Source organism: Candoia aspera, chromosome 1 (assembly GCF_035149785.1).
Source record: "Candoia aspera isolate rCanAsp1 chromosome 1, rCanAsp1.hap2, whole genome shotgun sequence".
Lineage (NCBI taxonomy): Eukaryota > Metazoa > Chordata > Lepidosauria > Squamata > Boidae > Candoia > Candoia aspera.
Genome location: NC_086153.1, coordinates 173,272,675 through 173,293,764, shown reverse-complemented (window position 1 = coordinate 173,293,764; position 21,090 = coordinate 173,272,675). Strand labels below are relative to the sequence as shown.

Sequence of the window (21,090 nt, the reverse complement as noted above, 5' to 3'; positions counted from 1 at the left end):
ACTGTGTTGGGTCACTTCTTTGATTGTCTTTTTTAGCTTGTGCTTTTCCTTCACCACCAGTTCTGGGCTTTGATACAGAATTCTAGAGGCCATGATCCACATTTTTTAGAACAATACTGTCTATTGTGTTGTAGCAGTAAATAACCTAAGCCATATTTCAAAAACTTAAGCCAGTTCATGGTCCCATATTAAACAATAATCTCCTAAATATGATGTCAATCATTACATTCAATTGTTTATTAAGGTGACAGACTGAACTCCATTTATTTCTTTTTTTTAAAGCTTTTAACATAATTTTTATGTATCTGTTTAACCTTTTGGCATGGCAGTGTTAATCATACTGCAAGTAATATGTAAAAACTTCATTTCCACAAGGCACAATTGAAAGAGCAGTATGACCTAAGCATGAATCCAACTTTTAAGTACAGTGATTTAATGCCCTAAACTTTCATCCTGTCATCTACAGTTTTTGAATTGTTTAACAACAATATACAATCTTCTTCCAACCCGTATCCAACATTCACACCAGAGATTCACTATATACAAACTTGTTTCTTTGAAGACAACTATACAGCTATTTACATATTATACTACATGGTGCAATTCAGTCTTAAAGAAACCCTGTAATACCTTGGTTAGAAGAACCCTTAATGGTCAAAGCTAATAATGTACTTGACAGTCTTCTACATTGGAATAAAACTTTGGGTACTGTTTGTTAATTTTCCATCTTTTTTTTTAAACCATGCCTTTTCAGTTTTCTTACAGGGAGCAGCAATGTTCCTAAAACACCAAGTATGTAACTTTGATTCATCAAAGCCCTCCTCAGCCATTAAATTCTATGGATGGACATGTGCTCCGCTCCCAACTTCACAACTTGGGGGAGAAGGTGTGCAACTAAACTTTAACTAAGTTGAGTTGAATGCTGTTCTAATTTTGCTGTAGCCTTTCCCTGTCAGCATGAGATTGTCCAGGGTATCATCATGGATCATGTCACCTTCTATGAGTGGCCTTATTTTACCACCGGACAAAAACTCAAACTGCTCTAATTGTACATATATGGTGTCTATTATTAAACATGTATGATTGGATATTTTCAGGCAAACATTTACACCTGGAATTAGAACTCACAAAAATCACTCTAGTGCTCTAGCTTTTGGGGCCAAAAGTCTATTTGAAATCCTGGGAAAATGTTAGGTATTCTTCAAAAATGTCTGCCACATAAGGAGGCTCATGTGGTCACCAACTTGTTATGCTTTTATGGGGCCCATCACCAAACACCCAACAGACAGAAAGCAAATTTGTGAGGCTGCTCCAGCCCCAGCTTCAGGGTAGATGGTAGATGCGAATACATCGGCAGACAGCCATTTCCTTTGTGCAGGCTTCCATTAAAACTATGTACTTAAAACCAGGTGGGGTGGGGACACTGGCAAGCACTGTGTGGGTTGTCTGAAAATACACTGGTGCGGTTGGATGGTGAGGGACCCTTGATGCACAGCAGCCTAGCAGGGCCCTAAGGAAAAATGTTTCTGCCATTCACATGGGAGGCTAAAAGGAGACTTTCAAGTACTTAGCAAGACACCTAATAGAGCCATTGCCCCTACCGGCCATTTCATAACTTGGACACATCTGATCTAATTCAAGTAGGTGCTGCAAGATGAGCAATTTTATGCTTGAATGGGTGGTATTTTCCCTGCCTCCTTTTGTGTAATACACAGCGGATTGGGAAAAGAAGTGTGATAAGTGAGATGAAGATGCTAAGAATTTTCTCCAAACCCTTTTTATTATATATAAAACAGCCAGATTTAACTTGCTGGCAACACTCAAAAAAACTATTCTTTGTCCACGTGGCTGGGTGGCCCCAAGACGCTGCTGAGGAACAAAAGTGGTTATTGTCCAGTAATGATGTGGATCTTTGCAGACAGTTGAGGGTGGGTCAACTGCTCTAGTTTGAGGGTCCCATGTGCCCACACAAGTCATTCCATTTGGAATTCCAGATTTCTCAAATGTCTGAATTTTGGTTGACGCACCAAACAACTAGTGGGTAGAACAAATCAATTTTGTTATTTTAAATCAATATTATTCCAGTCATAACTTTGGCTATGAGAGTGGATTCTGATTTTCTTTAAGCATGAATTTATACTACTCAAGAATTGTTAAGCTGAAGTCTTTCCCACCTAAGAAAGGACAGTGAATCTGAAGTACATGTTCTAAGAAAGCATCTTTGCTATACATTCCCATTAGTAGGAAATAAATCTGAATAATGGAGTAAGAGTTGATTAAAGCGTCTCTAATCAAGAAAACTGCAGGGACTTGTCCAGGCAGTCTCTGAGAATTGGACAAGATTGAACGAACCCCCAAAAAACAATCCAGTCATGGCAAAAAGTAATCAATCGAGTTTAGGGCACTTTTAATGCAGAACTGCCTAATGCAATTCTATGTGATGTAAATATTTAGTGCTATCAAGTTTTAGAACAACTGTCAAGGTGAACAAAGCTCTCCTATTCAAAACTGATTCTTAGTGAAGAAAATCAGAAAGCATAAAGATGAAATTCTCCCAGTTATTTAATTAGTGACACTGCTCTACATAATCTTTCTTGAAAAGTCAACCTATTGAATACAGAATAAAAATTCAGAAAACACAGAGGTGATGGGTCCAACACAGTCCTGTTTTTAAACTGAATGGGACAGTCTCTCAAACATGCCAGGGCCAGGCAGCCAGGTCTTGCATCATAAGAACTGAACTCAAATGTCACCTCTACATGTCTTCAGTGCAGTATGGCCTAGAATGGTTCTCCGTTCAATACTAAACATTCAGGCCCTGTGCCTTCTACATCTTTTTCTGTTGTGCGCTGGTGAGTAGGCACCACAATGTCAGAACTACGGGCTGGAAGAAGCCAAAAAAATTATTTCTCTGCCTTCAAGGCAGGATCTTCTACTTAACCCTCATAATCCAGGCATACTTTGTTAAACAGAGAAGTGAAAACAGCACCACATGAAATAAGGAAGGCATATATGCTATGTAACCAGTGAAAAGTAGCACTAGATTAAGATTTCCTCCTTCAGGTATGACACAAGGTGGCTGAAGGCAAGTTGCTAGAGTTCAACGAAGCTGACGGTTGCTGCAATTTAATCCAAGTTGGGATCTTCCCAGGAGCAAAAGAAGAGAGATGGATCCTGCAAGCACTTAAGGTCACTAACCCTGCCTATGGAAAGCTCCTTCAGAGCCAGCCACTTCCCGGAGAGATCTAGGGCCATTTCTAGCTCAGAAAGCAGCACCTGGGCTCCAATTACATTAGTCTTTTAAGATTTCAGTTCCATAACCCAAGTAATCCTCAAAAACCCTGTAACTGTTTTATCAGTAATTGTTTGGGTTGTATTAAAGACCTGTAAATCATTCAATGAAATAAGAGCCATAAAGAGACTTAGGCAATCTTAAAGGAAAAAAACAAAAAGGTTGCCTAAGCTGCTATGGCTTAGAGTCCGGTTCATCATGTAAGTGAAAAGGGATACTCAGTTGCAAGCATATAGTCCACCCAAGCTTAAACTGCATCTGTGGGAGACCATCTGAAGCATCTGATGAAGTGGACTCAAGGTTGCAAAGACCTTTGCCGTAATATCCTCAGTGGTCTTTAAAGTGCCACACAACTGAGAAAATGCAGGGCTCCTTTCTGGGCAGTTGCTTCAATGGGAGAGTTACTGCTTGCAGTTGGAGAAGCCAGTTGGACTAGTTCATGTATTACTTACAGAACTGACCAGTGGTAGAACCTTTAACAAAGACCATCAATATTCTGTCCCAGCAGGAGGAACAGGGCAAAGTATTGCTAACTCCAGTCCAGGCCCCAATATCTGTGGCCAGGTTTCTGCAGCCCCCTGGTCTAACCTCCATTCAGGCTCCTCCTGCTTTAGGAATGCACTGAATCTTTGACCTCAGTGCCATAACCATCTGCTCCAGGAACCGGATGTGACCTTTTCAAGTGGCACACTTGCTTCTAGTTAACCATGGCCAGAGTGCACGTGAGGTCTTCCTGGAAAAGAAAAGCTAGATTCTTCATTCTGGCAGCCTCCAGCCACAGTATCCCAACAGCAAAGGAGACCTTGTACTGGTGAGGCTTCCCCTAGACTGCAGGAGGAGTCCTAGCAAGGTCATAGATACCCTTCTCTCCTCAGCGCACAAGGCAAGTGCCCTGGCCACAGAGACCTTGGGCTGCAGGCCATGCTGACTTACTGGACAAAAACTCTTGGAAAACAGCAGAGATCCTTGGAAGGAAGGCTCAGGTGAAAACTTTAAAGTGCAGGGTGATTATTAATAATCGATAAAGTAATTAAAAAAAAGCAAGGCTACTTCACCAAAGAAATATTGGCAACTTTAGAAAGAGAATCAGGGATGTTTGCAATATTTTCCTCAAGAATTGGGAATGTGAATCAGCCAACGTCAAGCATTTCTAGCAACATATGTATGTCTACTCAGAAGTAAGCCCCTCCGAAGTCAATTAGACTTAATTCTGTGGTCAGCTTGCATAAAACCACAGCCTCAATGAACAGGGAGTGAAACTTGTGACCAGTTAAGTCAAACCATGGGCATGCAGGTATAAACCATCCTTAGAAATAATAGCCTATTTAAAAAAGAGGAAAAACTTGCTATCTGCTTTCCAAAGCTATGCAATGTACTCCATGTATATTTAAAGTGCTAACATTTGGAAACGGAAGAGGGACTTTTCTCCCAGCTGTTGATCATTGCTGTGGCTAATACTGTTTCACATTAGGAAGAGATGGCAACTTCAGAAAGGTTACAAACTGCTTAAGGATATGATGACCACCCTCTGAAAAGTGAGATCAGAATGAGCTCTGCCTGCAGATGTTTCAGTCTTCAGGCATGAACTGTGGTCCTGCTTTCTAAGGGAAGGGTGGGGAAGGGTTAGGAAACTGCTCTCCCTGTCCCTGCCTGACAGCCAAACATTAACACTGAGCAGCAAAGAACTTTGTACCAATCGGTGGCAGATAGGAAGTGAAAATGTCTCCCATCTTCAGGCTGCACTGCTGCCACTTTACATGCAACCAATTCCCCCTGCATTCAGCAGAGAAGCAAGCAAGCTGCTTATCTCCTGCCAGATGCTGCTTGCATCCCTCTCTGTCAAGCGTGAATAAGCTTTCATTCATAAAATTTTACACTGCATTTACTGGTGACTGGAAACCTCTTGTAGACTTTTTGCATAAAAATGAAAAAAAAAAAAACTTGTGATTTATGGCTTTGATGATTAGACAGGATAGATTATAAAAAGAGTATTTTGATGTAACTTTAGAGAGAGAAGTTAAAATATAATTGTACTTATAACTGCTGTGAAGAATATCAGAAGCCACTTCCTTGTATCTTTTATCTTTCTTTTCTATTTTCTATTTTTCTTAAAACTTTTTTTCTTTTCATGCACTTTTTGCTTTCTCTTTGCTTTTTTCCTTTTTCTTTGTTCTTCCTTACTCTATATGAGTTGGGATTAGTTTTTAACTTTTTTTAAAAGTTTCAATAAAAAATCATTTTAAAAAAATATTTTACACTGCATATATTGCTGTGTCTACTGCAAAGAAAGCAGGACTGCATTCAAACACTTGCTAAGTTAAGAACATGCAATAGTAATGGCCAGACTGTGGCCATTAGAGCTACACATATTTCCCTTTGCAAAGAGAACAACAAGGGCTGTGAGCAAGGCATGGGCAGGGTCTGTACGTGATGGGGCTTGGAGTCAGCACCACCCAGGAATCTTAGGTTGCCCTTCCTATTATCATTTGGAAATCAACACAGGAGAGACACTCACCTCCATGTCTTAGGTGACTGTCTGGCATTTGACCTGGCAGAGATCTGGACAAAAAAGGATGAAGGTAGATTGAATGCCAGCCAAAACTAAAATCTGAACCTGGACTCTGCTGAGTCTTGATGTCACAACTGAACATTTTAAACTGATTCCATTTGTTTTTTCAATCTGAATCTGTAGCTTCAGTAAAAAATAAGACCACATTACTAGAACATTGTGGATGAACAATGACTGACTGCAGGATCATTTCTCAAAGTAACTAGCAGATGCCTACCAAGAGTCAGACTAAGTATTATGTGAAGTGGAATCCTATCTTCTCTCAGTTGGGGTTAAGTTCCATGAAGGCTACAGGATTTACTTCTGAATAAACATGTACATACCTGCACTGTTGCTTGCTTGCACAAAAGGATAGTTGCCAAAAAGGAACTCGGGAATTGCTTAAACTTTAGGTTTCTTGTTATTAGTAATCTGCTCATCCTGAGCTGCTTTTCTCACAGTGGACAAAAAGGGTGAAAAAGAGCTGGAGTTTAATTTTGAGTAAAACAGGTTGAAGAGAAAGGATTAAGTACCTCATCCTCCCCACTGCTGTCCTTTCACTCTCCCCTGCAGCCTCCAAGGGTTTTTTCCATTATCAAAAAGCAAAACTCAAGCTCTGTCTGGGGACGGATTTTACCCAATTCCCGTCCTACATAGTTTGATGCTAAGCACACCTTACACAAGGGCAGAGCAGCCTTCTACCAACCCTGCAGTCTCAGCGCTTGGCCAAAGGCAAGATCTTCTGGCTCACCGGTGCATTACCCCTTCCCCTCCCCTTTCTTAGACCGGAGGCAATCCCAGGAGTCCCACAACGAGCAGAGCTGCAGGAAGGTTCCAGTTGGGCCCAGGGATGAATGGTGCTTGCCTGCCCCCCACCTGACCAGCTTTTTCACACGTGGGACAGGGGGACCTGTTTGTGGTAGGAAGCCGAACTGGGAAGCCCAGTCCTTGCTGTCAGTGCTATGTTGGCTTCGCTGTACATGGTGGCGCTGACAGGCTTCCCTCCCCTGCAACATCTACCTGTGAACTGCTTCCAAGACTCCAGAGTCTTGCCTGACCAAATCCAAACCCCGGAGGTGATGCCCACCACCAGGCACATGAAGTACTTGAGCATGAAGATGGCGTAGTCAGGCTTCAGTCTGTACGTGTCTCCGGGGCAAGAGCAGTTCTGAGCCATCTCCCACTTCTCCCTGTAGTGCTGCTCATAGATGTAGCAGGCCACCACAATGGTAGCCGGGACAGTGTAAAGGACGGTGAAGATCCCAATGCGAATCATCAGCTTCTCCAGCTTGTCAGTCTTTGTGCCCCCTTGCTTAATCACATTCCGAATTCGGAAGAGGGACACAAAACCAGCCAGCAGAAACATGGTCCCGGTGAAAAGGTACACCACCAGTGGAGCTAGGACAAAGCCCCGCAGCTTGTCCACATTCTGATTGCCCACATAACAGATGCCAGCTACTGGGTCCCCGTCGACCGAGCTCAGGGCCAAGACAGTAATGGACTTCACACTTGGAATCAGCCAGGCTGCCATGTGGAAATACTGGGAGTAGCTAGCAATGGCTTCATTCCCCCACTTCATCCCAGCTGCCAGAAACCAGGTAAAAGACAAGATGACCCACCAGATGGAGCTTGCCATGCCAAAGAAATAGATCAGGAGGAAGACCACGGTGCAGAGCGCAGGCCCCGTGGTTTCGTAGTGTATGTGGTTGTAATCTTTGTTGCAGGCCACGCTAGCATGGCCCACAATCAGCCGGATGATGTAACCAATGGATACAAAGAGATAGCAGGCTGATAAAAAGATGATGGGGCGCTCAGGGTACCTGAACCTTTCCATGTCAATCAGAAAGGTGGCCACTGTGGTGAAGGTGGAGATGAAGCAAAGGACAGACCACAAGCCAATCCAGAAGGTGGCAAAAGTCTTCTCATCTTGGGTGAAATAGGGCTGGAAGCAAGGAATGGCACAATTGCGCACGTGGCCAGTCTCAATCTTGTTGTAGAGCGGGTGGGTTTCTTGGGAGATGAGGACTAAGGGCTCTTTGCAGGCACACACTCTCTTGCAGTCCCCACGGGTTAGGGGGGTGAGGTTTTTGTGGATCCCTTTGGAGGAGCGGGTGGGCTTGGTAAACAGTGGGGGCAAGGTTGTGGCCTCCGTCTGGTTGTGATCCATGCACAGCATCTCCGTGTCTCCCGGAACCGGCAGCTTGTCACAATTCATCCTTTCGGGCCAGGCAAAGCCGTACTGCCTCATCAGAGGAGAGCACCCAGCTTTGGCCCTCTCACACACCGACCGGCAGGGAGGCAGGGGCTTGGCATAGTCCAGCAAGCAGATGGGAGTGTACATGCTGCACAGGAAAAACTTCAGATCCAGAGAGCACTGAATCTCCACCAGGGGCCAGAACTGGTGCACTTCCAGGCCAGCTTCATCCTGGGTGTCATGGTTGAACTGGTTTGGCATGTAGGTCAGATTGTAGCCAATGCCCTTGCACATGGGCACGGTGATCTCCTGGCAGACGATGGCTTTGGACGCAGCGGGAGCAGGAACGGGAGCCTTCAGCAGGAACAGCAGAAGGCTCAGCAAGGCGTCTCTCAGGCCAGGGCAAAACCCGGCCATGGCAAGGCCACGGGCCACGCGGAGCAGAGGGCGCGGATCAGGCCAACCTCGCTCTCCTCCCGAGCGGTTCCTGCCTTCGCTTCAACCCCTCCGGCTACTTCCAAGGCAGGAGGAGCGGGGCTCACAGGTGGCGCGGTCCTGGAGAACGTCCGAGGCCCCCCCAACCAGCTTTCCTTCCCCGCCCCAGGACCCCGAGTCTTTCCATGTCGAGAGCGGTGGCTGCCAACTCCGCGGAGGATTCGCTGCTCCAGCAAGGCAGGTGCATGCGGGGGATAAAACCCGACAAAACAAAAAAAAGGCAGGCGAACTCCATAACAAGCCAGCGTGGAGGCCCCTCGCTCCTTCGCTCTCCGCTTGGAAGTTCAGCGCAGAGAGAGGGCTGGATCACCCACCGCACTGGGAAAAGTTTCGGCTTAACTTCGCCCTCGGCAGGGTCCAAAAGTCCTTTCGGAGAGATCCCGCGCGGAGAGCAGGCTTGGATCGGGTCCGGGGGACGGCTGGAAGGGCAGCTGGCGCGCGTCCTCCTGTTCCCGCTCCGTTCCTATCCCCAAGGGGAAAGTTGGTCAGCGGGGCCCTGCGCCGGTTGGCGCGCCCTGGAGCCGGCCGGCCGGCCACGCCGCAGGAGCGGCCGCGCGGAGACGGAGCGGACTCCCCATGCTTCAATCGCCCCCTGAGTTTACCACCCGACGGGCTCCTGCCGCCTCCCGGGCCCGGGAACGTGCTCCCTGATAGCGCAAACCCCCAAGATTTGCCGCCGGGGCGCCCCACTGGCGGGGAAGGCAGCACCCCACGCTGCGGTCCGCGTCTCCCGTCCGCCTCGATGCGCGGAGCCCGCCAAGCACCACCGCAGGCGACTGGAGTTCCCAGCCGGAGCCACCTGCGCTCTAATGCCTGGCCTGCGAGACCGCCTCCCGGATCCGCCCACCCGGGCTAGAGATCAGCCCGGGGGCCGCCCCCTCGCCTCCCCCGAGGGAGGAAGTTGCAGCCAGGCAGTCCCGGGGAGACGGTGCAGCCGAAGGCTTCCTCGGCCAGCGGGGCAGGACGAACCTTTGGAATTCGTAGCCCCCAGAGGTCTGAGAGGCTCTAGCTGCGATTAAACAGGTTTATGGTAGGCAGGTCCGCTCAGGCTACTGATCGCCATAATGAAGCCTCTCCGTGCAGAGACAGTCTATCAGCGGTGGGAGGGTCGGACGAGGCTTTCCATCCACGACCGGATGCCGGATCGCATCTCCTTCTGTTACGTTTTCCAAATGCTGGTTTGCCAGTTAGGCTAATGGAGCAAAAGTGTGATTGCAATATTATAGTTTATTCTGATCTTTCAAGAGTCACGGGCGAATTCAGAGGCCCTGATAAAGACCCAGTTGAACCATAGGATAGGTCCTGCTAGCCCAGCAACCTGTTCCTCCAAATGGCCAGCCAGCCCGATGTTCCCAAGTAGCCTACACACAGCTCACGTGGGCAGTGGCTCCTCTTCCTTCCTGAAAGTGGTCCTGGGCAGCCTGCGTGCCTCTTCCCTCTCTGTGAGCCTGGAGGTTCCCCAGCCTGCCTAGAGGGCCTGTCCTGTCCCATGCAGCTTTGCCTTATCCCCCTTGTAGAGTGACTGAAACCTGTTTACAATCTCAGGTGCCCCCAGTTATGATGTGAAGTATGAACAAGTCCTTTCCACATCTGCCCTGAATCTACTGGTCATCTCTCTCACGGAAGTAAGAGGAACTGAAGAAGCATCCATATTTTCTATCTCTTCTTTTTTTAAAAGAAGTTTGCCTGTAATTTCAGAAGATCTGCTAAATATGTGCAACTTTTATAGGCCCTGGTTGATTTAAAGGGTTATGTTTATACATCTCCTTCCCAGTCCACAACTGGCTTTGTCCATACTCTAGAACAGCCTTTCTCAACCTGGAAGAACCCCTGAAACATTTTTCAGGCCTCGGGGAAGCCCTGCACATTCAGGCTCAAATAGAGGCCGGAAGTTACAAAATTACTATATTTGTTTCATGCGTAGGCCTGTATATATGCATTAACAGTGTTCTTAAACTAAAAATAAACTTGCCTCTTTGATGTGAAGTTGCCCGAATTTGAAATAATTTTCTAAATGAATCGTGATCCCCCAGGGAACCCCTAGCGACCTCTAGCAGAACCCTGGTTGAGAAACCCTGCCCTAGAGACAGCGGAATAAATCCGATGGATTAATTGAAGGAGTGTTCAAAATGTGAAAGTCCAGACAGCAAACCAGAGAGCTGGCGGTGGTGCTAATGTAGGGATTATTTCCTCACTTCATGGCAAGGTCATTCCCATTTGGTGTCTTATCCATGAGTTGACCTCCAGTGAGACATCCAGGGAGAATTGTAGGTCCGGTTGGGAGGGCCTGCCAGGACAATGGGAAGGGGTATATATCTCCGTAGTGCCAGTCTTGCTCCTAATCCTCTTCATCTTGCAGCATTAGCATCCCTTGGGTAAGTGCTAGGTGCCTTCATTAAAATGACATGTGGAAAGGGGAGTGTTGGCAATCTTTCAGAAGCAGTCTGGGGAAATTCTAGTTCATCTCGTCATTCTCTCTGGAAATAGGTGGGTTTGCTATTGAAATTACATCAAAACCAGAAGATAAATTGCCTTTTTAAAAAGATTTTTTATCCCCCTTTTGTTATTTTTATAATTAACTCAAGGCAGGGAACATCCCTAATGCTCCTTCCTCCTCCTGTTTTCCCCACAACAACAACCCTGTGAGGTGAGTTGGGCTGAGAGAGAGGGACTGGCCCAAGGTCTCCCAGCCGGCTTTCATGCCTAAAGCGGGACTAGAACTCTCAGGCACCTGGTTTCTAGCCTGTTGCCTTAACCACTAGACCAGACTGGCTCTTTTGTTGGTTCCTTTCTTCTGTTGTTGCCAAGACAGATACATCTGATATGTACAAACATATTCATAGCATTTTACTTTTTTGTGTGTGCCTTTGAGTCAGTATTGGCTGCTGGCAACTGCCTGGATTTGTGTCTAAGGCGGGACAAGAATTCACAGTCTCCCGGTTTCTAGCCTGATGCCTCAACCACCAGACCAAACTGGCTCTCTTATCGTTTTACTACTTTTCTCTATTTCTTACGTCATAAATGCCATAAAAGTGGGCAGATGGTCAATTGGGATCTCCTAGTAAACAGCCAGCTTTTCAGTTGTTTGAAAATAGCAGTGATAAAATGGTCATCTTGCCCATCCCCAATTAGGCTGCTGAATTAAAGAGAACTAGGAGTGGATGTCTATGCAAAACATCCGAGCTCATTATCAAGGCTGAGCTGGAATCCTGCTCTGTCAGTCCAATTTTCCCAATTGCTCAGGGGAACACATACCCACTTCTCGAAGATTGACCCAAAATAGGAATTTAGTTGTTCTGCCTTTTCCTTGTTATGTTATCCTTTTGTCATCTTCACTGAGCTGCTCCTGCACAAATCCTTATATTTTATTTTGCATGCATCTGAAGTTCTTTCTATGGTTCTTTGCACCCTTTGCTAATCTCAACTCATTCTAAGCTTCTTGTTTCCTGAATCCATCTCTGCAAATCTAGTTTATCATTATGTGTGCTTGTCCCTTGATTCACCCCTGGACCCAAAGATGCCAGAACTTCCAGGTTCTTTCATTTTCAGTTTTTTCATTAAACTTCTTCTGCAGCCCACTGGCTTTATTCTAGCACTTCTCCTGAGCAACCAGAGATTCACAAAGATAAGGGAAATAGTCATAGGCCCACAAGGGGGGGAAAAGGCACAATCCACTCTGGGATGTCTCCTTTATTAGGATGAGCTGAAAGTGTGCAAGCTTTTGAGGCAAGATGGTACACAAGTTACAGGCAGAATGTTCTAACAGCCTTGACTATCTTAAGGCCTAATTACCAGAATACAGAGTTTCCGGTACAGATTGTGCAATCTTACATTGTATACACATTGTTGATGACTTACTGAGATTCTGATTCTTCCCACCTTCCATATAAAGTTATTTATTGACCCAGGCTTAAAAGTCCTTTGCCCTACAGCAGTGAACATTAGCTTTTTTAAACAGCATAATACACATCTCATGTAATTGTTTATAATCAATTTTCCAATTCTAAAAATGGCTCCCAAAGTTAAATAGCAAGCACCCTTCCCTCACCTGATGCCTTCTATTACTCACATAACTCATAGTCAGGAGAACCAAATGTGGAACGTGGTCACGGTAATACCGGAAACTCTGTATTCTGGTAATTATGCCTTAAGGAAAGCTAGTCAGGGCTGTTAGAACACAGTACTTAAGGGACTGCTTAAAGTTTTACTTGCTATAAAAATTGACCATGCTCTGATGTAACCTCCCCCATCCCTGTTATTATGACAACACTTAGCCCAGATTAGCTTGCTTGCTTGCTTGCTTCCTTCACCAGCAATAGTGAAATTTTAGTGTAAGTACTTCACCTGTTGGATTAAATCTGTAAAATGTGTTAGTCTTAAGGCAGACTTCTCCAAGCTGGTACCTTCCAGGTATGTTGCACTACAGTGGTCACCATGCATACTGGCTAGGGATGTTGGGAATTATAGTCCAATATATCCTATAGTCCAATATATCCTAAGTATCAGCTTAGAGGCCAGTTCGAGATTTTGCAAGAAGTTTCTCCTCTCGTTGTCACTTACACAAGATCCAAGTCCAAATGTAGGCATATGAGCTAACCAAGGTTAAGTGTTGTGCTTCTCCCCCTGCAAGAGCTTCTTGTTTATTCATGAAGACCCCAGATCAGGAGCTTGCCTTATCAGATGATTCCCTTACAGTAAAGGGAGGGGACGTTCCCTTGGCTCCCTTCTCAGCCTGGACTGACACGGGATCCCTTTTAATGACAGGCTTGTTGACATTACAATGGACTCTTCCATCCAGCCCCCAGGCTCGCCCGTCTTCTCTTCAGCCGGGCTGGGCAACAGTCCTCACTGCTGCACTGCGTCCTCTATCAGGAGGGGGACAAGAGCAGCACTGGCTGGTGACCTATTTTTCCCCTTTGCAATGATGGGGATGGGGGAGGGTTTTTTAAAGCCCAGCACCCAGAGAAACTGTAGGATGGAGGGATGGCCTGTCCTCGCTGCGTTCAACGGAGTGAGACAAGTTCCGGCTGCAGGTCTCCCATTAAGGTGAACAAGAAGAGGACGCCCCACAGTAAGGCGGAGGGACTCAGTTACAGGGGGGATGGCAGCACTGTTGGAAGGCCTGAAGGACAGATCATCAAGGAGAAAACTTACCTATGTGGTTGCTAAGAGTCGACAACAACGACCTGATGGCACATAATCAAAAAACCAATGTAGACTTTTCCAAGTCTACTCCTCCCATTCATCGCTCATTCTGATCTCCCAATGGCTACATTTTGCAATGTACTTTTACAGGTGATAATGGAATCGTCTTATTTTCTCACCCCGAAAGAAACTCCACCACACAACATACCCAGTTGCAAAAAGGAACATGACAAAGACTGGCCAGCTCTGGGCTCTGTACCAAACCCTATGACTCCAGAAGAGGAGGACATGCCTATCCTAGTTTGCTCCTGGTTGGTAAACAACAGGAGAAACATAATGCTACATTAGTTTGCTTTTCATAGTCATCCTTGGAAGCTGGTCTAAAGGGGGGACGCACCAAGTCAGTGAAACGGGAAGGTTAAGAGACTGTATCACTTTTAAATGTGGGCATTTGTCCTTCGTGGCCTGTAGTAAGAATGGGAACTCTTCCCTGCAAAAGCTGAGCTAGCATGGCCATAGATACAGTAAAGGGATCCCTGTTGGCCTGCTTTTGCATACGGGGCTCTTTTGAGCCTGCTTCGGTAAGAACCCTGATTCGCGCTATGTTTTATGTTTAATAGCTTGAGACAGGTAACATTTTCGTTCCCGCTGGTTCACTGTACAGAAAGCAGTTCATCAATGGGCTACTTCCACTTCCCTGATTGCCCCCCCACGCCAGGCTCAAGCCAGCCTTCAGTGCTCTGGGCAGCTGACATGAGAAAAAAGCCAGCATTTGTGAGGAAGGGGCCACCACCTTGCTTTCTGTTTATCACATGGCAGCCCAGAAATCTGGCAGGAGACGGATGCAGGCATCCCACTTTTACCAATGGAAGTGAGCTAGGAAAAGTCCACGGCTGCCCTGGCCTCAGACTCCCAGGATCCGAGGACCCAGGGATTAAAAAAAAAAAAAAGTATTACACTGAGGAGCCCAGCTCAATGTGACATTTGCAAACCAGGTGATTCTCAAAAGCAAGCAGGTTCATGCGATTCCAAGTTAAGTGATTCATATGACTGAGAGTTAATATAATTATGTTCCAGGTTGTTGTTGTTTATTCGTTCAGTCGCTTCCGACTCTTCGTGACTTCATGGACCAGCCCACGCCAGAGCTTCCTGTCGGTCATCAGCACCCCCAGCTCCCCCAGGGACAAATCCATCACCTCTAGAATATCATCCATCCATCTTGCCCTTGGTCGGCCCCTCTTCCTTTTGCCTTCCACTCTCCCTAGCATCAGCATCTTCTCCAGGGTGTCCTGTCTTCTCATTATGTGGCCAAAGTACTTCAGTTTTGCCTTTAATATCATTCTCTAATCTTTTTCCTTTTCACTGCAATAAAAAGCTTGATGGCAAATTCTGTAGGGGCTGCACCCAATATTTTCAAGGAACGTTAGGTTTGTTCCCCCCCCCACACACACACACTCCCGAAAGATAAAGTGGCCAGAGACAGAAGAGGGAACATCAGCATTTTCGTATATCCCATAAACTCTTTTCTGTGTGGTCCTTAAAGACAAAGGACTCCTTTTTAAGTGCCTATATTCTTATGAAAAGTCAAAGCAAGGATCAGCTGCTTGTTGGTTTTCCTGTTGCTTGTTACGTGCATCATCCCAAACACTGAGCTTGGTCTTTTTCATACGAAACTTAGTAAAATATATATATATATTAGTCCCTGGGGGGTGGGGCAGGGGCAGTGACCCCATTGTGGCCACTGCCTTTATTGTATTTTACCATACCTAAGCTATTGAACAGGATTTGTTCCTACGTTCCTATTAAGGCAATATCTTTATTAGGTGAATTTAAAGTCACAAAACAATGTGCAAGCTTTTGGTTATTCAGAACCTCTTCATCAGGCAGGATGCTAAAAAACTTTTAATGTTGGTGGGGAAGATTTACAGCTTGTCTGCATTTTAAAAGTTGTTTTACATAGCAATGTGAGGGGATGAACCCTCAGGTGGCAAGAAACCCTGTTCTTCCAGTGTAAGTTCAGGAATTTTTAAGTTTCAGATACTTCAAAAGCTCCCTTGGCCATAAGGAAAAAAAAAAGGAAAACCTGTATCAAAGGAATATTAATTAAGCCCGTGTATCACAACAGATTATTTTTAGCATTTTGCTATTCATTTAAATTAAAAACAAACAAACCATTGTGCAGGCTTTTGTGTTTCTTTAAGCAACATGACAAAGTAAACAGAGATGGGGATGGGGACTCTTAATGCAGATGTGGCTGGAACTTCACTTTTTTTCCTATTTGGCCACCTTGCTTTGTTTGCAGACATGCCTTAAGAACTCAACAGTTTGCACATTACCTTGGGACTGTGAATGCACAAACCACTAACTACTAAAGTACAAAGTACTGCCTTTTGGGTGACAAAGTGAATACAAGAGAAAAATTGCAAAGCATTCTCTAGTCTTCGTAATGTACTAATAAGCACCGATACAAATAAATATATTAAGGATGGTCCCCCTGGGTGTCGGGTATGAGAGTCTGTGTAATGGTTTCCAGAACACACTGGGGTGTAATTGGAAATAATTTACTCATATTGCAATCTTATACCCACCGTATTCAGAAATAATAGGCCTGTTTGAGAAGCATGTATCTACACAGCACACGACAAGTAAATGTGGCATGAAAGGAAAAAGGACAGTTCAGGGAGAGACAGCCAGGGAATGTTAAGGTTTAAAATATTTCTGTCAGGGTAAAAGAAATATATGGCAAGAGCTGAGTTTCTCTAGGTAGGGAGCTTAAGTCCTTCACTTCTTGCAATTTTTTTTTTAATCATATGCCATAGCAGTTGGGTGTTCAAGCTGCTTTTTCTTGCTGGGAAATCCTTGTGAGGTCCAGCAGCCAGATTCTTGAAATTTTATGGACTTAAAAGGCTTTCAGATACCCTCCCATATGGGCTAGAAACTTGTGGCTTAGAACCAAAAGGGATTCTGAAGCAGCTTTGGGCAACAAAGCAGCCAAATGCTATGCTGTTTATGAATTAACTACGTATTTATTTATAGTTCCACCAGTGGAAAATGCTGCTCTTGGACTCGCCCTCAAGTTTATTTTATTGTAATTAAGTTGAGCAATAGGAATTAATATTCAAAAGCCTCTTCTCCCTGGTCCAAACTGCACAATAGTTGCTGCGTGGTGCACACTGCACACAGTATTGGGCACCAAACTGCACAATAGGGGTGCAACACAGTTTGATTTGCACACCCCAACTTGAGTGCCTTTGCAACAAGATTCCTCCAGAAGTCTTGTGGAGAAGACATTATCAAGACTGTAGCAGACCAGTTACTTGACTGCATTTTATTTAGTGGCCACCTTTCACATTTATTTCCTCATTGACTCCCAACATCTCCTACTTTTAATTCACTAATTATAAAAAAGTAAAGAACCCCCTCCAGTTGAACTCAACTTCTGGCGATTTCATCAACATAATTACATTACATGGTCGCAATCTGGAAGTAGTATGCCATTGCTTTCTTCCAAGATTTTTTTTCCAATTTCCCAGTCTACCTAGGCTTTCCTGGTGGCCTCCAATCCCAGCACTAACCATGTCTGTCCCCATTTAGCTTTCAGGATGAGCCAAGGTTGGCTAGCTGTTGCTGTCCGCTGTATACTTCTAAACAAAATGTCTCTTTCTTTACAAGACAGTTCTGTATACAGCATGGAGAATGAGAGTGTGACCCGCTTCAGGCCACTGAGTTCAAAGGAAAGGTAACATTTCTATTAGGACCATTTGGAACTTGGCCTTTCAGTCGCACTAAGGGCTAAACTGTCCCTCCAAAACAAAACTGATGACATCACTACATGCATGTCACCATTTTAGCAGCTTCATTGTTTACTACAGACATCGTTGGTGAAGGCTTTTTTATCTGAAAACTTTAAACCTGAAATGTAGCTTTAAGTTTTGAAAAAAGCAATAGGAAACTATATCATTTTCAAGAAAGCTGCATAAGTCTGGTTTGATTCCAGAAAGTCTTTTGTCTTTTTTTTTTTTAATATTCGGAATTAGACTCTTCTTGATGCAGTGAAACATGTAATAAAAGAGTCACTGGTTATTCAGATTCTTTTTTTAATATTGACCTATAGTTATTAATTTATCCTCAGATTAAAACAGTGCTTTATGGAACATGGAAAGCCTTTATTATATTTTTTAGACAAACCTGTGCATCAAGATGGTATTATTGCGATCCCACCCACCTACCCCAGTCTTGAACTTTTCTTCTGCACTTTTGGATTATCAGATTTCAATTATTTTAAAATGTTGACGGTATGTGTACATGCATGTATGTTTGATTAAGCGCAGTTTCTCTAACAATGTAAACTGACATCTCATTTGAGAAACGGCAATGATAAATTATGCCGGGTCAAGGGAAGCCACCCGGTATTGTTGAGTAAAAATCTCTCAATTGTAAACTCTGAATCTGTGAATTACAGAAGGACACGTGAAGTAACTTTTTCCGTTCCCCACCACATTTATTCAACAGAACTTAAATGGGTCCTTCAAACCAATTAGGGCCCATTGTGTTGGAAGCTGTTGTGTATTTTAGAACATTTTTTAATGCAACAAGCTTTATTTGCTTTAAACAAGATGATATTCATTCAAGAGGTTCTCTGTAGTAGGGTTGGGCAGACTTTGAAAACACTTCGGAAAAAGTGCTTTGGGCTTCACACAAGCACAGCCTCTTTGCTATTCATTAAAGCAGCCTGGTTTTTTTCAGGCTTTGGCAGAAGCCAAGAACAAAATTGAGATGTGGCTGCTTTAAGAAGTAAGGTAATGCAACTCTTACAGCAGCCACACACACGCCCCCCCCCCCACCAACACACACAATGTTTGCTGTTGGGCAGGAATAGATGTGGCCTGAAAAAGCCATGTCAGTACTCATCTACTTACATAATCATATATTACTAATATTACAAAACTCTCCAAAACCCTTTCTTCATGGCTACTCCAGAATTACTTACCACTCAGAGGAGAAACAGTGCACAGTAAGACAGGATTTAGGACCGGGATCCCTATGTGGCAATTGGAGGGGCCAATGTATCCACAGACTCCTCCCTCCTTTGGTGCCCACCAGGCTCCCTACCCCACATGTTGCATTTTAAAAAACCATTCTAGTTAAATGAGAAGCCAGCATTTGACAAGAAAAGCATTAACCTCCAGCATCATTTTTTATTATCAAGAATGCCTGTGAAGCCTAATGGGCCCATTAAGTTTCCTTAAGAAATAAAAATGACAGGCAAATGTTGCCTGGTGGTGGTTGGTTGGTTTTGAAAATGCGCTCACTTGTTCAGGAAATGGTCAACGATTAGCACCAGAGGAAGTGGCAGAGAGCAGTGAGATGACATTGTGTTAGGGCGTTCATTACATGGGGCCACCCTTGAAAAGTATCCGGAAGCTGCAATTAGTGCAGAATGCGGGGTGCAGGCAGTTACGGGCGCCTCTAGGGCTGCGCATGTAACACCTCTGCTGCACGAGCTGCATTGGGAGCTGGGGTGTTTCCAGGTCCAATGCAAGGTGTTGGCTATGACCTTTAAAGCCCTTCATGGCATGGACCGTCTTGTCCCCATTACATCAACCTGTCCCACCCAGTCTGGCAGGAGAGGCACGTTATGAAGAATTCTGGCTGGTGGGATCCAGGAGAAGAGCCTTTGCTGTTGTTGCCCCTGCCCTGTGGAACATCTTGCCCCCTGAGGTCAGGTTGGCCCCCACTCCTTAAGCCTTCTGGAAGAGCATTAAGAGCTGACTCTGCCACCTAACATAGGGATCCGATAGGTGCATGCAGCCCTGGGGGTGGTTGGTGGGTTGAATATGCTTTCTCCGTCTGTTTTAATTTTGTATATTTTTGTATATTTTTTATTCTCTTTTTACCTGTAAGCAGCCTAGAGTCACTTATACAGTGAGATGGGCAGCGTATAAATTAAATAACTAGCTAACTAACTGTATGATCCTTATGACAATCTTTTTGGGAATGAGCAAGGCCCCCAGAGTGGTTAAGATGCTGGGCTAGAAACCAGGAGCCTGAGAGTTCTAGTCCTGCCTTAGGCCTGAAAGCTGGCTGGGTGACCTCGGGCCAGTCCCTCTCTCTCAGCCCAACTCACCTCACAGGGTTGTTCTTGCGGAAAATAGGAGGAGGAAGGAGTATTTGGTATGTTCGCCGCCTTGAGTTATTTATAAAGATAATAAAGGCAGGATAGAAAATAAAATAATATATATATATATATATATATTTTCTGAGTGTCTGTAAAATGTCCTCAACATTCTCAAAGTGTCCTACCACTGAAAAGGTCAAGGGCTCTTGATTTAGGCTTTCTCTAGACTGTTTTTATTTTCATTACATTTGGTGTCTTCTTTACATTATTAACCATTTCTGGCTTGTCTTGTAACGTATTTAGGTATTAGGTGTACTTTTTAAATTGGTCTTAGGCTGTAAACGACTAAACTGAACAGAACAAGCGACTGTATGAACATATCCACAGTTTTCTTAGTGGTAGGATAAAAGTAATTGGCCACTGCCTTCTTCAGGATATTTTTTTCAATTACCCCGTATAGTCTACAAGAGTCCCAATGAATTCAGTGGGGAGAGAAAGCAGTTGTGCTTTCACTCCGAAATCAACGGGGTTTAATGACCGTTGGTAGCCTTGTCTGAAAAGTAGATACTTTAGTAATCAAACTAACCCCACCTTTCCTCAGTCTACACACCGCGGTTGCAAAACGAATACAGTGGCATTGCCTCAAGATTCCCAAAACAAGGAAAGCGTCGACTTGCAAAAAAACTGAGGCCTGAATCACAATCTGTCTGAAAACTCTACTAGTGCAACTGACCACACATTTCGAGAGAAAACATTCCCATGTACCTTTATGTGTGCTCGTGTTTAAAAGAGGGTAACTAGCCCGGCGCGCCGCGGGACGGAGAACAGGGAGCGTCGCCCCCCGCCCGCCTTTTCTATCCGCAGAGGGAGGGAGGAAAAGTTGGAACAAGCTGCTAAAGAGGCACAATGTCCTTTGCACAGTTAGCCCACTAATTACTATTAAGCTCTAGTTCCCCTTTGTATTCCAATGGGGAGCTTTCAATGAGACGCTGCCTCTTGGGTCTTTCATGAGGTTGGCCTAACTCTTGAATAGCAGACTCCCCCCCCCCCCCGCTTCTTTTCCCCTCTTAGCTATTTCCCCCCGGGCTTGGCTCCGTTTTCTTCAGATGCTTCCCCCCCCCCCCCGCTTTCTTTACTTTTCTGGTAGCATTTCTGTTTTGTCCGTGTTGTGTAAAGCCCTAAATGAATCTTGACTGCCCCCACGGCCGACTGGAGAAGCACAAAAGCGCTCTGCTCCCAGCTCCTGCTCCATTGTGCACCCTAACAATGCACTAATTGGCGGTGACAATCGTGCTGCT

At 44.9% G+C, this 21,090-nt stretch overlaps 1 protein-coding gene across 1 annotated transcript; it reads right to left on the bottom strand.

The window, feature by feature from the left end:
* Window positions 1–210: 210 nt before the first annotated feature.
* Window positions 211–9,289, bottom strand: FZD5 (frizzled class receptor 5). Its single transcript, XM_063317936.1, has one exon. The coding sequence runs from the start codon at window positions 8,449–8,451 to the stop codon at window positions 6,730–6,732; it is 1,722 nt and encodes a 573-aa protein (XP_063174006.1). The 5' UTR covers window positions 8,452–9,289; the 3' UTR covers window positions 211–6,729.
* Window positions 9,290–21,090: the final 11,801 nt, after the last annotated feature.